At 60.4% G+C, this 16,043-nt stretch overlaps 1 protein-coding gene across 1 annotated transcript; it reads right to left on the bottom strand.

Moving 5' to 3' along the window:
• Nucleotides 1–3,010: 3,010 nt before the first annotated feature.
• Nucleotides 3,011–7,225, bottom strand: CRIP1 (cysteine rich protein 1). The gene is made up of 5 exons (XM_082484211.1): nucleotides 7,084–7,225; nucleotides 4,092–4,186; nucleotides 3,899–3,956; nucleotides 3,719–3,766; nucleotides 3,011–3,357 (listed from the first exon to the last, which is right to left on the bottom strand). The coding sequence occupies exons 1-4, from the start codon at nucleotides 7,121–7,123 to the stop codon at nucleotides 3,726–3,728; spliced, it is 234 nt and encodes a 77-aa protein (XP_082340337.1). The 5' UTR covers nucleotides 7,124–7,225; the 3' UTR covers nucleotides 3,011–3,357; nucleotides 3,719–3,725.
• Nucleotides 7,226–16,043: the final 8,818 nt, after the last annotated feature.

Below are 16,043 nucleotides of genomic sequence, written 5' to 3'. Positions count from 1 at the left end.
CGAATCATAGAATCATAGAATGGTTTAGGTTGGAAAGGACCTTGAAGATCATCGAGTTCCAACCCCCCTGCCATAGGCGGGGACACCTCTCACTAGACCAGGTTGCCCAAGGCCACGTCCAGTCTGGCCTTGAACACCTCCAGGGATGGGGCCTCAACAACCTCTCTGGGCAACCTGTGCCAGTGCCTTACCACCCTCAAAGTGAAAAACTTCTTCCTAATGTTCAATCTGAACCTGCCCTCTTCCAGTTTAAAGCCATTCCCCCTCGTCCTATCACTACATGCCCTAGTAAAAAGTCCTTCCCCAGCTCTCCTGTAGGCCCCCTTTAGGTACTGGAAGGCCGCAATAAGATCTCCCCAGAGCCTTCTCTTCTCCAGGCTGAACAGCCCCAACTCTTTCAGAGAGCATTGCAGATGAGCTGCACTGAAAGCCATGCTGCTGCCTGTCTGTGCAGCTCCTGCTCCAGGCCACAGAGATTTACTGTTTGATGGAGAAAATATTGCGCCTGCTGACAGCCCACCTCCCCAGCGCGCCGGCCGCTGCCGAGCCTCGCTGCGCATCAGAGGGGAGCGCCTGGCTCGGGTGCGGATTTCCTATCCAAATGCGATACAGCTGTTTCTGCTTCCTCTCCAAAGACCGGAGCAAGTTGTAAAAAAATCCATTGATCGTGTATTTTCTTTGACCAAGGCTCCTTGTGGATATGACCCGTGCCTGAACCGCCCAACCTCACGCCATCGGGGCCGGAGCAGGCAGAGAGCATGGCTTGTACAGGCACGGCACTCGCAGGGGAGTATCCTGACAGACAGCAAGTCCTGGGGCTAAACACCCTCTCCGTGGGAGTGCCCGTTGCAGGGCGGGCAGAGAAATAGGGCCGCCAGAAGGAGCTTTTGGGGAATCAGTACCCAAGGGCTTGTCCCCAGAGCTTGCTTGAGGGACCACCGGTTTTTACCCCCTCCGGGCACAGCGCAGAGCGAGGCAGCTGCGGGATTGGGTTTAGCTCCTTTGCAAGTTTCCTAAGGGTGCGCAGACCTGGCACAGTTCCTACTACATCCCTCCGTGCACCCAGGGCAGGGACAGCCGTCCCCAGCCACCACACCTACATTGCGAATCGGGTGACAGGGACCGAAGCAAACGATGGCCCCGGGGCAGCACACAGTAAACACACCGTTGCCTCCTGCCCCCGCTGCGGCCACTGCCCACAGAAAGGGCTCTCAGCTGGAGGACTGGGTGGCCCCAGCCTCTCCCCAGGCCGCACTTCTTTTTCCACACCTCCCACTGGTTCCCTGCTCATCCCTTGTAGCCTGGCCCCTCGCACCCGGAATTAGCTCCTCCTGAAAAGTTTTGGTGCAGGGCGCTCTTGGAAAAGACCAGGAGCCCAATTCACCAGTCCCTTTCCCAGCTGGGACACACTTACACAAGCCCAGAGGATGACGAGGCTTGTGTTTGCTATTGTTTTTAACGCTGAGGATAAACGCTATCCCACTGGCACGCTCAAGGCTGCTGAGATTATATCACCAGTTTGCTTTGAAGCCCCAGTTCGTAGAGGAAAGCCAAGTCCCCAGTGCCCCAGGGGCGGGCTGGGTGCCAGCAGCAGTGCAGAGCGGGACTGTCTCGCTGGCCGGGAGCCGTGGGTGCTGGCATTCCCGGGAGGCTGCTGGCGAGGGCAGAGGTGGGAGAGAGAGGGCAGAGGGCTCTACCAGCCCTGGCTGGTTGGCTTGTGGTGGTGGCCACGCAGCAATAGCCAGGGTTTGCCTTTGACACAGACGCCTGCGTTTGCTGGGTTAACTGGGTGGGAGGGGAGGCAGCGCCGGCTGGTCGGGTTTGTCACACTGAAGCGTGCTTGGTGGGTGCAGAGCCTTTTTGGCACCAAGCACACAGGAAGTTTTAAGATGCTTATCGGATCAGGCTGCTTTTGACACTGAAGATTTTGACATTAGACGTGTACCTCTGACCCTCAAGGGTTTTGGCCAAGTCCCAGTAAGGCCAGTGTGACAGTAAGACGCAGAGCAGTCTCTAAGGAAATGCACACATCAACTGTAGACAAAAATATCCCAGTGTGTTATGAAGTACCTCTGAATATGTAAATGCGGTGGTTCAGGTTAGGGAAAGACATGGTTAAGAAACCATTTTAGAAACACCCCTCAAGTCGACATCTTTTACATCTGCTAGTTCTGGTCTTCCAGTGGGGCGAAGAGGTTGAAACACGAAAAAGCAAAGCTCTCGCTTTGTAATACCGCGCCTCTGCTTTTCTTACCGAGGGAGGCTGGCTGTGCCTCGCCAGCAGCCTCCGCCTTATCTGGCCTTTTTGTATGGCTGCTCAGAGCAAACGCAGAAAGTACCAGGTTTTCCCGACGTGACAGTCAACTGCCTCCCAGCGAGACACCTTCCTGCCCCAACTGAGGGCTGCCAAGTGCCACCCCAGATCCAGGAGCAAAGAGCTGGGGGCTGCCCAGGGGCCATGGCTTTCCAGCAGGCGCTGCCAGGGGCTGGGACACAGCCAGGAGGCCGCTGAGTGCTGGAGAGACCAGCAGTCTCAGGCCCTCGTCCAGCAACACTGCATGCCTCTGCCTTAACGCCATTCCAGTCGCAGGCAGCAAGAGGTGGCTGGTGGCGGGAGCCACCACGCTCTAGGCTTCTGCAAATGTCACGACAGAAGACCCAGCGAGGCCATGGGTTGGGCAGGACCTTCTCCCTTGAACCCAGGAAGACCAAACCCCCGGGCAAGCACCAACCTGACACCCACCACCCCTTTCCCTTGGGGCGCGCTCAGCCCCGGTGCCCACGGCATCCGGGGGTTGCTCCTGCCCCACATGGCTCAGGCAGCCCCTGGCTCAGGCAGCCATGGCCAGGACACTGCACACGCCAGGGGCAAAAGCACATGGAGCCATCGCCAGGTGTGAGGCTCGATCCAGAGGCCACGTGGAGTCCTCAAGCAAGTGGCAAGCACTTTGCGAACAAGTCCCGCAGGACCCTCCCTTACAGAGAGCACAACCGCTACATGGGGAAAGCATCTTTTGGTCTGGGTTTATTAAAGACTGAGAATACAACTGCGGGCCCAGCCACGAGAGCTGGGTGCCAAAAGCAGGGCTGGGTTTTGGCTGGAAGGGTGTGGTCTCCTCTCCAGGCGGCCTTCAGCAATACCAGCCAAATTTCCTATCCGGCAGGGCGTCCCAACGCCCCCACCTCGGCAGTCCTCCATCTGGAGCAGAGCCCCTCTCCGCACCAGCCCCAGCCTCGGTTACTTATTGCATTTAACGTGCTAATCTAGTACAGAAGTGAATTAAAAACAAAACTGCATGTCTGTCGCGGTGCGTTTGTGCTGTCTTCGGGCTGTGCTGGGAACCTTGGTCGTTGGACCTGGAGAGGGATGCAAGAGAGGGGTGGATGAAGTCAGGCTGGGCTGGCAGCCGAGACATCCCAGGGACAACGGTGCTCCGGGACAGACCCTTTCTTTGCTGACAGGCCAGAAAGCAAAAAGCCTTTGGCGTCCGCTGCTGGAGCTAAGAGGGTGCTGACGGTCGCTTGGGGTTGGTGGAGAGGAGGAGCTGCCACCCAGCAGGTTGCTCCCGAGCACCGGCGTGAGGGCTGGAAGTCACAGCCAGCCCGGAGAGACGCCGCAGCACGCCTGCCTTCCACGCGTGTGCCTTGGGAGGGGGGACAGCCCCGGCCAGCCGGCACAGCCGGAGGCAGGAGGGGAGCTCCGAGGGGAGGCACCAACCTGAGGTTTACTTGAATGTGTGGCTCTCGGCTCCTCCCCGGCCGAACCCTGGAAAGGAGACAGAACGGCGTCAGCATGGCCGCGGGACAGCGAGCGTACCGAAGGATGCACCTCACCAAGAGATGGGAACCCCGAGGCCCCTTCTCCTCCATCCCACAGCCCCAGCCACAGCGACCCTACCTTTGGGCCCGAATAAGGCGGCATAGCAGGGGTGGTTGCAGTAGGGCTTGCCATCGTGCTGCAGGGAGAGAGAAAGAACATCAGCCCCAACTGTCCCAAACAGCCCTTCAGCTCCATCTCTGCCCGTCCCACGGCACGGCTCCTGCAGCCCCTAGCCATGGGGGACGGGGACCTCCTGGGCAGCACACCTCACCTCTGCATGGCCTCCAGACGTCAGCGTCTTGTTACACTTCTCACATCTCAAGCAGGGCCGGTGCCAGTCCTTCCCCAGAGAAGTCACCTTCTCGGCTGCCACAGAAAGGAGGTGGGTTAGTTGACGCACTGAACGGGCGCAACAAGTCGGTTTGGGCAGGTTGGCCTCCCTGCCACCAAGCCTAGAGAGGACATTTTTGGGCATTTTCTCAAGTCTATTTGTCCAGGACAGAAGCCACCATGTTTCAACTCAAGTGCTTGCTGTGCAGACACATCACCATGCACATATCCAGGTACCTGGATCCAAAATTGCCCAGGGTGAACACCACCACATCTATGTGGATGGACCAACTTCCACCCATCTTCCAAAGATTTGGGGACCTCTCCCCTTCCAACATCAGCCTTCAAGGGGATGAATTTCTCCCCAGCAACCTGGAGCCTAAGCGATCACGAGAGTTTGCAGGGGCAAATAGGGGATGCTGGCGAGGACCAGGGAGGCAAAGCCATTGCCGTGCCCTGCCCCAACACAAACCAGTCCCCTCCAGCCACTGGTGGGGTCTGGCCACAGCTCCGATTTTGTACACACCATGGCAAACCAGAGCGGAGCTGGAGCTTGGCCGGGGTTCAGGCGGCGGCAGAGGGGACAACGTGCTGTTTGCTGGGGCCAGGACGTGTTTATGGAGAACAGGGTGGCTTTTAATTGCAGCACAGCGGGGGAGGAGGGTATTTTCTGCAGATGCATGTGCTCTTCATATTGGCAGCTGCGCTCCTGGGGATTTATTAAGTGATAAAGCAGAGCTTTCCACAGGAACCCCATCCGAGCACTCTCCCCATGCCTGCAAAAGGAGGTCGAGCAATGGGACTGAGCTGCCGCTGGCAGCACGTGCCCCGGGGGGGCCCTCAGCAGCCTGAAGCACCTCTTCTTAGGAGTCCAAATACGTCCACAACAGCTTATGCAAGGAGCAAGCTGGCGGCTGCAGAGGTGGGAGCGGGGGCAGTGCCCAAATGTCACGAGGCAGCCTCGGTGCCACCCCCCAGCAGCACAAAGAGCCTCCTGTGCCCGCAGCCCAGCAGGGGCCACAGCGTCCTCCCCCCGGGCAGCCCCGGGAGCCCGAGCCTGTCCCGTGGTGGGGCCCTCCCATCCCAGGGTTTCTGGAAGGAGCCCAGCCTTCCCACCTCTCACACAAGCATTTGCACCAACACTCGGGCAGGAGCTCTGCCAAGGCTCGCCGCAGCAGGGCCCCCTCCGGCTCTCGGCCGCTCAGGCAAGATTCCCCTGGAAAAGCTGGTGGTGGCCCTGCAAACCCCAGCCCCAGTCCTCTCAGGGTCATTTCCTCCTCACCCCTGCTCTCTACAAACACGATTTGGCCGAAAGCAGCCCAAGCCATGCTCAAGCAGAACCTCCAGGCTCTGAGAACTTGCTCTGCCTCCTCTGCCAGCACTCCTCATCTCCGAGCACAGAAATCAGGCAGTGAGCTCAGTCCTCCAGCTGCTTTTGAACCCTCCTCAGCCTCTGCATCAACAGAGATGGTTTCGTAAGAGCAGCTTGATAAGCGTGGGGCCAAACCCCTCCTTGGTCAAACGGCCCCGTCCCTGCGTCTCCGCGGCCGCACCTGCGGGCACAGCAAACCCAGCTGGTCCCGACTGGGATCAAAGCAGATCCGTAGGGACACGGGAAGGGCAGACAGTGACACCAGCACCTTGGTAGCTCCTGTTATCAAGCCACGTGGGTAAATTAGGTGCCCCAGGATCCCCTGGTTGCAGGAGGGAGCCATGAACTGTATTGTGCCAAAACCCCACCTCAAAGCCTGGCTGCAAGCAGCAAGCTAAAGTTTTGGTGGAGATGTTTCCCAACCGTAGGAGCCACGTCCCCATCAGCCCTCCAGGCAGCACCCATGCCAGACTCAGCACAACTCCCCAGGGTGGGCATGACTAACGGACATGGCTCTTTTGCAGGGAGAGGAGCTGCTGTGTTTGAGCCTCCAATTTCTTTAGCAGAACGAAAGTAGAAGTTGGGGTGCACACACAGGTAGAGCAGAAATAAGGCAGAGAGAGCAGAAGTCAGTGACAGCACTTGGGTCCCAGATCCCTCATCTCTAGTAAATTAAAAAGCAGGGAGTGCATATAAGCTGCTTCCAGCAAACCCTCTCCAGTTCAGCTAAACCAGGGAGGTGGGGAGCTCTGGTAGCCACAGCCTGGCTGTTCCAGCAGCTGCTGCCAGAAGGACAACAGGCTCAAACCCTCCCAAATAACCTCGGGCAGGAGAGTGGGACCACGGCACCAGAAGGTGCAGGAACCTGGAGTTTCGGGGCCCCAGTTTGGAGGGAGGACATCCGCCTGAAGGCCAGCAGCAGACAGCAGCCCAAGAAGGCTCACGGCCAGCCAGCAATGGTGGCTTAAAAATAACACCCCGGGGCTGTCATCTCACTGTGCTAAACGACACAGGACAATGCGTGGGCAACCCACTGCCCCAGGAATGTGCCCAAGTGCAGGACTTGCCCTTGGGAAGGTGCTTGCTTGCCCACCCAGGCTTTCAGAGCAGCGGGCTGCGCTGACTGAGCCTTTGGGCTCCAAACTGCCATGGAGCTGTGGGTAACCCTGGGAAGGAAATAGGGCTGAGCTCCCGCGCCATGCCATGGCCCCGTCTGCAGGCTGGGGGTACCCGCCGCACCCCACATCATGCCACGAGGCACCTTCTCCTTGGGTGGATTTATAGGGACACCCACCCTGGGCACCCCGGGGCACCCACGGCGCAGGGGTGCGCAACTTTGGGGCACCCCAAGAATTTGCGGTGCTGGGGTGCACAACATCGGGGCACCCAGGACCCGCGGCACTGGGATGCAAAGGGACCTGCAAGCACCAGGGTGCCCTGGGGACACGAAGCCCGGTGGGGTGCAGCATCGCGGGGGGAGGGCACCCCGGCTTTAGCAGCCCGACAGCCCTGCGGTCCCCGCGGGGTGGAGGCGGCCGGGAAGGGAGCAGGAAGCCCTTACCGAAGTAGACCTCCTTCTGGCAGCGGGGGCACTTGGGCATGCTGTCGGCTGGCTTCGGCTGGGCTGGGCTGGACTGGGCTCGGGGCGCCGCTCGCTCCGGCTATGGGATGCTCCGCGCCGGCTCCGCCGGAGTCACTGCTCGGCCGCCCCGCCCCGCCCCGCCCAGATGTGCAGCCCCGCCCGCAGCTGGAGGCAGCCGCCCGCGGCGTAGCCCCGCAGGGGCTATCAGGGCGCGTCCCTGCACCCCCTTGCATCCCGCACCCCTTTGCAGCCTTTCCCCCCCCCCTGCAATCCCTCCACCTGCGCCCCCGCGCTCTTTGCAGCCCTACACCAGTTGCACCCTTCGCACCCTACACCCTTTGCACCCCTACATCGACTGCGCCCCACACCCCCTGCGCACCCCACACGCTGCAGCCCTGCACCCTCTGCACCCCGAGTCGCTGCGCCCTGGCTCCCTGCCCACGCTTGTGCTGTGCAGGTGGCTGAGAACCCCTCTCTTAAGTGGGGCTGGAGGTGTGATCGGCATCTGCCAATTAACCACACTCCCATATAAAGTTTCACCCATTTGGAGTTTCACGGGGCGCTGACCACCAGGGCTCACCCCCTCCAAGCACAGGTCTCTTTCTCTCAAGGGAGTGTAAAAGTCGACCCTCGGGCAGTGTCTCCTGCCTGTGGGGAAGTTTGGGGTACGAGGTGAAGCAGGGGGGAGCTGTAGGGTTGTAACCGCCCCTCTTGCCGGAGCTCAGGACTGGCATGGGTGCAGGACACGGCTCGGCTCGCCGCAGAGAGCCAGCCCATCTGCATCGCTGACTGTTGTCATTTTATTAGGAGCGAGGACTTGCTGTTCCTTTGTGCTTGGCTGAGAAGGAAATGAAAAGCCTATCCAAAGGTCTGTTTTGTATGAAACAATCCTCCCCAGGGCACGTTGCTGCGCTGCAAAGGTCATGAGGGCTTGTGAAACCCAGCACCAGGACGCCTAGTGTCTGCCTCCCGAAATGCAGGGCACCCCTCGCCCTCCCGCCAGCGCAAACAGGGCCCTGGTGACACTGGAGCCCACCCATGGGTGCAGGAGGAGAGGCGTCAAGCTGTGCCTGGAGGTGCAGTTCATGGTTCAACTGGGATTGCTTTATGACCCAGACTGGCTCCAGCCCCCCTTCCCAGAGGGAGCCCTTGTCCGCTGATGCTCCCCACTGCTGCCCTTGGTCCCAGGGTCACCCCACCTGCTCACAGCCCCACCAAAGGCTGGGGGACCACCCCCAGCATGCTGCTGCAAGGGGGCTGCTGGGCTCAGCAGGGTGGTCAGCGGCCCGCGCTGGCAGGGATGTCCCCAGGAAGCCCACTGCCAGCTCAGGCGTGAGTCACGCTGAGACAGTGCCTATCAGCATGGGAGGAGAGAGGTGTCCTGCAAGGGCTGCTGCCTCCACCCTACCTCCTCCTTGTCCTTCCCGCCCCGAGGCACCGCACGCACGCAAGCACCGCATTTCAGCCACACCACGTCCCCCTGCACCAAGCCGCAGCGCCCCACGAGCACCCAGCTGCATTGCCTGGGCCAGGACCCCCTCCCTGCACCACACGTGGTGCAGCTGGCACCTTGATGAAATATGGGGGACAGAGCACGTCCTCTCCCCTCTCCGGTGGCCCTGCTTCCCCTCCCACATGGTGCCAGGCTGCTTTGAGACCACTGCCCGGCTAGCACAGCCAGTCTTGGGCTGCACTCCCTTTTAAGGCAGGTTTTGTGCCGACGGGCAGCTGAAAACTGGCCTCTTGCAGGTCTCCTCCAGCTGGCCCAGCCCTGCAGCCTGTCCCTACGGACCACTGAGCCTACAGCAGGAATGCTCCTGCCCCAGCCAGGGCAGCCCATGGCCCCCACACAGCACCGTACGCCGACCGACCTGGCTGAAGCAGAGCCCAGCCGCCCCCTCCCCTCGGTTCCCCCCTGCACTTACTGGACACTGTTCACACACCAGAGCGGGCACAAAAACAGCGGCAGCTCTTCCAAAGCAGGCGCCGCCGAGCCGCGTGCTGCTCTCTGCCAGCCCTGCCCACACGGGGCTTTACGCCTGGCAGCCACCCCCCAGTTCCCTCAGTTTAGCCCAGCCAGCCCCGCTGCGGGGGTGCCCACACCTTGGGCTACCCCCAGCCTGCTCCAGAAAGGGATGAGCCGAAGCGTGGTTGTCGGCAAACGGCGCGCCGTGCAAAGCCTACGGGAATTACGGAGAGCCAGTATCAGGGTGAAGGTTGGCATGGGTCAGTAGCCCCAGTTTCTATGCCCTGCCGGGGCTATGCGTGCATCCTGCTCATGGCCGCTGCCCTGCTCTCATCCCATCGATGGTGGGCACGTACGGCAGTGGGGCAGCACAGCAAAGCCATCTAGCAGAGGGCCCTTGGCAGGGAGGGAAGAAGGGCTGCAGGTGCTCCCGGAGTACTGCAGCGCCTCGGGAGCCTGCGGGATGCGGCCTCTTGCTCATTTTACAGGGAGCGAGTCCATAAACACTCTTAGTGCCGGCGCGTGAAACCCATCAGCTCACCATGGCGGGGCAGTAAACTGAGCCGTTGCCGGCCCGTGCTGGAGGAAGCCAGCTGGAAACTCTGCGTCAGCCCAACATTGGGAGTCACCGCTCCTTCTGCCATCCAGGATCCCCCCTGAGGGCCAAAACCATGCCATGACCGTCTGCGAGCTGTTTCGGAGTGGCAGAGAGCAGTAGCCAGCGCATCTCTCTGCGGCGGGACGCTGCTCACAGCACCATGCCCACACGGGCAAGGGCAGGCAGCGGGAGAGCTCCGGGGATGGGCAGAGATGGCTCCAGGGAGCAGCAGGAGATGGGCAGGGATGGTGTCTTCAGCTAAGCCAGGCCCCAGCCTGGGCACCGCTTCAAAGCGAGGTTCGTAGCCTGCCAGGGGAACAACCCAGCCAACACCGTCGGAGAACAGCCTCCTCAGCAAACCTTTTCGTTATCTTATCTGGGGACCTTGTTCCAGCTAATTTAACCATTAGAGCAGAGCACGCCTCAGCTGTCTGTGCCCTCTGATAGAATCTGTGGGTGAGGCTCCATCCCCGAGGATCAGGCGTCAGCAACAGTCCTCAGAAAAACCTGGGCTGTCCCATTTGTTTGTTTGGGTGGCGTTGTTACGGCCAGGGTCCCCTCCCCGGTCCCTTAGCCAGCACCAGCTTCCCCAGGTCCACCTGTGGCATATTTGGTGCAAGGTCCTCACGGTCCCCAAGGGACCCCCCAAGTTCTTGGGGCAGCGTTGCAAGGCGAGAGCTCCTGGGCATGCCGGAGCTGTGGGCGCACGCTGCCTGCCCAGATATCCCCCTCCAGCAACTTGACCCCTGGTGATTACCCAAGTAATGACTGGAAAAGTCACCGGCATTTTAGCAGGCAGGGCGGGTAACATAAGCCGATTTGGGTTTGTTTTGCTAACACAGCAAGAAAAAAAACAGCTATTTCCGCGTAGCAAAGCAGCCCATCTGCCAAGGCGGCAGCTCCTGGCTCCCCTCCTGCCCTCCTCTCGCTGGAGCAGCGCAGGGGCTCCCACGCTTCTCATGTCCCGGCACCCCCCCCCCCAGCATGCTTGCACAGCAGGGAGACGATGCGCCCACCGGTGAAGGCACCACCCGTGGGCTGGTGGCACCTCAGTCCAGCGTTTTCCCAGCACTCGCGCAACTGTGAGTCCTGCAAAATCTCTCCTCCCCCAGCCATATTTCAGCCCACGCTTGTGCGAGTCAAGGGGCTGCTCAGCCAAGACGATTTGTTGTAAAATAAGCCCTACCCAGCTCAGCACGGGACTCTAATTTGACAAGGAAATTATAGGGTGACTTAAAAAAAAAAGGCTGGGGATGGGGGGGGAGCTACCAGACATGTGATCCCATCAAAAGGCCCGCGAGATGCCGGCGCCGCGGTGCTGCAAAGCGGCACAGGGTACCCTGCGGCGGGGGGCCGGTGCACCCCCCACACCCCCCAACTCGCCCTCCATCACCTCCGGATTTGCACGCGGCTAATCCCATTACCGGCCAGCCAGGAAAACAACAGCACGAAGGCGGCTGTCAGGGCAAATTACACCCTGAGGAAAAACTCTGGGGTACGTCTTCATAAAGCTGACAGGCGGCCGACGGCTGGAAGTAATTGGGAACAGGACGGCAGCGGGAAAGGCAGTGCGGGAACGTGGGGCTTGGGGAAAGGGCTCAAAAAGGGCCACCCTGGGGGATGCTGGCAGGGGAGCCCAGCACACCCACCAGCACGCCGCCACTGGTGCTGTAAAACCCCAAATGGTTTGGGCCTGTGGAACACAACGCGTGCTGCCCTGCCAAAAGCTGCGCTCGCTGCCCTCCTGGACGCGGTGCAGAGCCCGTCCCGCTGTGGACACGGGTGATCACACGGCTGTTTCTAGCAGAAAGGGGGAAAACATTTCCAGCCCGGTTAAGGCAGCTCAGCCGCCCGCAACTGTCGCTTGCCGGGTCAGCTCTCAAACCTCCCGAGCCAAGGGTGTGAATGATTATCATGTGGTTAATATTACACTGTGCGAGCAATAACAAACACGGGAGCCCCGGGGCCGGTTCCCATCCCGGCGAGGCAGCGCCGCGCGGCACAGGGATGCGGTGAGCCCCTGCTGCCGGGAGAGCGTGGGGCTGCCCGGGCAGAGTCATGCTGGGGATGCATCTGGGATTTCCATCCGTAGGACAGAAGAGCGCGGTAGCCCTTACCCGCCGCTCCAACCCTTCCAAGTCCCAGCTACATGGAAAATCTCCTCTGATTTCATCCAGGCGCGGTTCCCTCAGTCTTCCCGCGTACGGTCTGGCCAAAGTCTCCGCTACCATCTGCTCTTCTCTGCAAGCTTTCCATTAGTGGCAGCCTGAGGAAACCTCCTGGCTAAATCCTGCCGGGGGAGGGTTTGGTGCCTTTTCCTGGCACGGCCCCGGCTCTTTCTGTTGTGGCTAGCGAATCCAGCCAGGATCCTCGAGGAAGCAACGCCCGCTGCTTTGGGAAGCCGCCCAGCACTCGTGAGGCTCATCGCCTCTGCCTGCCTGGGGAGATGTACATCTGTGCTGGGGGCTGGTGGGGAGTGTGGGCACTGCTCAAGGACCACCGCTATGGACCACCTCTCTGCCAGCCCTGCCCTCGTGTGGGGCGCTCGTCCCGGCAGCGCTGCTTGCCCTGGGCTGGGTCCAGACCTGTTGACACCACACCTTTTATTCCTGGTTAAAAATTCACCGGAGGCGAGGCAAAGGGGAAGGGGTGCAGAGGTGTCTGCTCTCTCTCTGTCAGCACGCCGCTGGGCGCCGTCACGCCGTGGCGGCAGCGCAGGGAGGGGAGAGGGACGTTGCTGCTCCGCTCTGCCTTAATCAAGCAAGACGGAGGGTCAAGACAAAGCAAGAGAGAGGAGAGTGAGAGGAGGAGCCGCAGGTTTGCACACCATCCCACCAGCACAGGTATTCCTCCCCAGCAAGCAGCCCCGGGGCTCTCCAGGAGCCCCCACCGAGCCCCCAGGGTGGTCCCTGGGCTGCTCACCCCACCTGGTGATATAAAGGATGCTGCAGAGCCCAGCCTACATCCCCGGGAAAAGTTCCCTCATGGATGCCCCCAGGCAGCAACAAGCCAGGGAAGATGCTGAGGGCCAGAGCCAGCACCATCCTGCCCAATGCCATGGCCGCAGCCTGCGCCAGCGGCTCTCCCTGCACGACAGCCCAGTGCGCTGCACTGGCCGGGGGACTTACAGCCCAAACCCTCCTCTGCTTGGTTTCACGCCATTCCTCCTCCTTCATCCCTGCCTGCTCTCCTACACCCTCTCCGGTATTTACATCCAGTACTTTAACCTCCCCGCTGAGGCTGAGCCAAAGCCCCAGCCAAGCCAGGGAGAGCCGCACCACTGACTTTAGGGAGTGTCTCCGAGCCGGTTCTTGGCCTTCATGGAAGCAAGCTGTGCTTACTGGGTCGCTTCTAATATCCCATCTTAAATCACATCTTCCAGCACTCCATCCCTTTTGGCTCCTACTTACTGACTTCCCAGCAAATGCTTTAAATGTGTCTTGCTTCGCTGCCCAGCTGTGCTGCTCCGGCCCATGGCACGTCAGAGCTGTGCTGGAGCCACAGCCATGCCGCCCTGCCATCTCCCTGCATTTCGGGAGCCCCTCTACACCGTGATGGTTGTATCTCCCTTTCCTGCACGGACTAGCTCAGATCTTGTAGCACAGGGCTGCCCTCACCATTCCTACCACCTCCAAGTCCTTCCCTGGCGTTTTCCACGTGTGCAGCCTGCCCTGCATGTCTGGGACCAGCCTTTGGACACTCACCGGTCCCTTTTCTGGGTCACTAATGACAGCGCAAGCGATGCAGCCCCATTTCTGGTGGTCACGGGCGCCCTCAGCCTTCTGTTGAGAAACACCGCTAGGTGACAATCCTGCTCCTCCCACAGCTCAGGGATACCCAGGCTGGTACCCATCACCCGGACTGTCCTCAAAGCAGGTTGACCACCCGTGTGCATCATGGCAGCTGGTGGGATCCCTGCCCTGCGCCCAGCGAGGAGCTGCAAGGCACGGCTCCCTGCTGAGCTCCGCTGGCTCCCAGAAAAGCTGGGAAATGGCAAGGGTAATTGCCCAGGACAAGTTTGCAGGGCTTGGGGGATTTCCAAGCAAAGCTGCATCCACTTTGTTCTCTATTTGCCTCCGTACCCTGGAGAGCATGTCTGTAATCACCAGAGCCCTCCAACTTTTTTATCCCACTGGCAAATCCAAGCTGAAAAAAAAAAAGAATATTTGACATCCCCAAGGGGAAGGATGTTTTCCAAGCCTCAAGTAAAGGAGCATTTTCAGCTCGCATAGGCCTCCCAAAAATAAATACAAAAATGCAGCAAGGATCAGAGGCCAGAGCTGCCTTCTCTGCTTGTGCAAAGTGCCACTCGGCTGTGCCCCGGTCCCCACACCGACTTGGCAGCACAGGGACAGCCCCGACCCCTCGGCACGCACACAGATAACCCCACGTGGGATCCCAAAGCCCTGCTACATCCTTCAGCTTCCTGGTCTTAACTATCACCCTGTGGGTACCCACTGTACCTGGGGGCCACCTTCTGCCATGAGGGGTGCCCAGCCCCCCCCTGCCACATCAGAGAGGGGGGACAGTGAAGAGACATCACCCACCTGGAGCCCGAGCAGCCAGCTTGTTCCCTTTGGGGTAGCAGAAAGCTGTGATGCATGCAGGTTTCCCGGCAACCTCTGGTGCAGCAGAGCTGAATTTTTTCTATTTTTATTTTCATTGCATTCCCCCAATACAACTCTCATGGGGTAAAAAAAATGTAAGCAAAAAAAAAAAAAAGAAAGGAGGAGAAAAAAGAAGAAAAAAAAGCCATCCCCAGACCAAAATAAAATCCCGTGTTTGATGGCCGTCGCCTGGGAACAGGCAGCGGCCAAGATGCTGTACCTGCCTCATATCCCTCCACACCCAGAACTAACCCAGGTACCAGGTAACAGCCACCAGGGCATCCTCTCCCACCTCTCCTACCCCCAAAATGCCTCTCTCCCCCTCTCAAGACCACCGGCTTAAATAACCCCCAGCAGCCCTGCATCAGCTCCTTCCCATCCTACCACACTCTCAGTCTCAGGTGAGGGTCCGGATCCCTCCCCGCAGTGAGCATCCCACCTGGAGGGGCTTGGGGGAGGGAGCCAGCTGCTCGGCCCCCCATCAAGGGGTCAGGACCAGTGCCCCCAGCGAGGATGCTGTTAGGGCTGCCGGGCCAGGCTGGCTGCGTGGTGTGGGGCCAGGTATGTGCTGGGGAGGGCGACCGACCTCCCCAAGCCGCAGGTATGGCCGTAGGGAGGAAAATCAGCCTGCGCAGCCCATCGGGGAAACTCCCCTGCTGCAGGGGATTGCTACAGGCTAGCAAAAAGGCTGGCATATTAAGCTCGTTAATTAATGACGGTAAATGAGGGTTGCCACGAGAGCTCGATTCATGCCAAGGGCTTCGCCGGCAGCTGCCTCAGGTCCTGGACAGGCGATGGGGACCCTCCGCCCCAGCACCGCTGCTGCTACATGGGGTAAACCTGGCAAAGTTTGGCTGCGAGGGCCCAGCCCTCTGCCGGAGCTCAGGGAAGGAGCCGGCGGAGTGACACCGCTCTGATTTCTGCAGCAGCCCTGTCCCCTAAAGCATCAGAGGGGTCAAGTCTCTATAGAAACCCCACCAAAACAGGAACACACAGAGTCCATTTCCCGGCCCGGGAACCGCGCTGATGAGCCTTCTATGCCTGGGAAAAGGCTGCGTACCACTGGGATCACTGCCGGGAGAGGGGAAACTAGCTGTTCCTGCGCCCGCTGCTCTAATGGCTGCCTGAGCCCGGAGGACGCCGCCGCAGCTGAACGCTCCCCGCAGGCACGATGCACAGGCAGAGGCAGCATTCCTGTTCTGCAGTGCCCACCGCATTTCCTAGCCGTGCCTGGGCAAGGAGCGAGGCCGACGGCTGTGGCCAGCACCCACTCACCCCTCTCTTTGCACAGTGATGGAGCAGCTCCAGGGCAGAGGTTGCTACAAGGATGCAAGACACATCAGGGGCTACCAGGTCCCTGTTTTCTCCAGCAGACAGGGCCAGCAGGGTCCCTGTGTCCCCGGGGGGGGCGCAGCCAGCAGGCAGCCCAACGGGGCTCTTGCAAGAACCTGCCGGAGAGGACGAGCTGGAGCAGTGGTTCCCAGAGCCGGTGTTTGCCTTGGCAGCCCCAGCCTCCGTGCCTCGCTTTCCAGACACCGAGCTCCTAGGGGGAATAGCTGGATGTCTAAAACCAGGCCTGGCAGCGGGGCTGGTATCTGGCCGGGAACATGGCAGCTCCCAGGGGTTGGGGGGGGGGGGGGGGGAGAGGGTGTGTGGCCTGTGCCCCCACACTGCATTCCTGCCCCGCTGCAGCCAGGCTGGGCTTTCCCACCAGCAGCCCCCCAGGCTGGGGGGAACAGTGTCCCCTGCTGCATTACACCCAAATTGC

Source organism: Vanellus vanellus, assembly GCF_965231255.1.
Source record: "Vanellus vanellus genome assembly, chromosome: 5".
Taxonomy (NCBI): Eukaryota; Metazoa; Chordata; class Aves; order Charadriiformes; family Charadriidae; genus Vanellus; species Vanellus vanellus.
The sequence above is the reverse complement of the archived record's forward strand: the minus strand, read 5'-3'. Positions and strand labels throughout refer to the sequence as shown.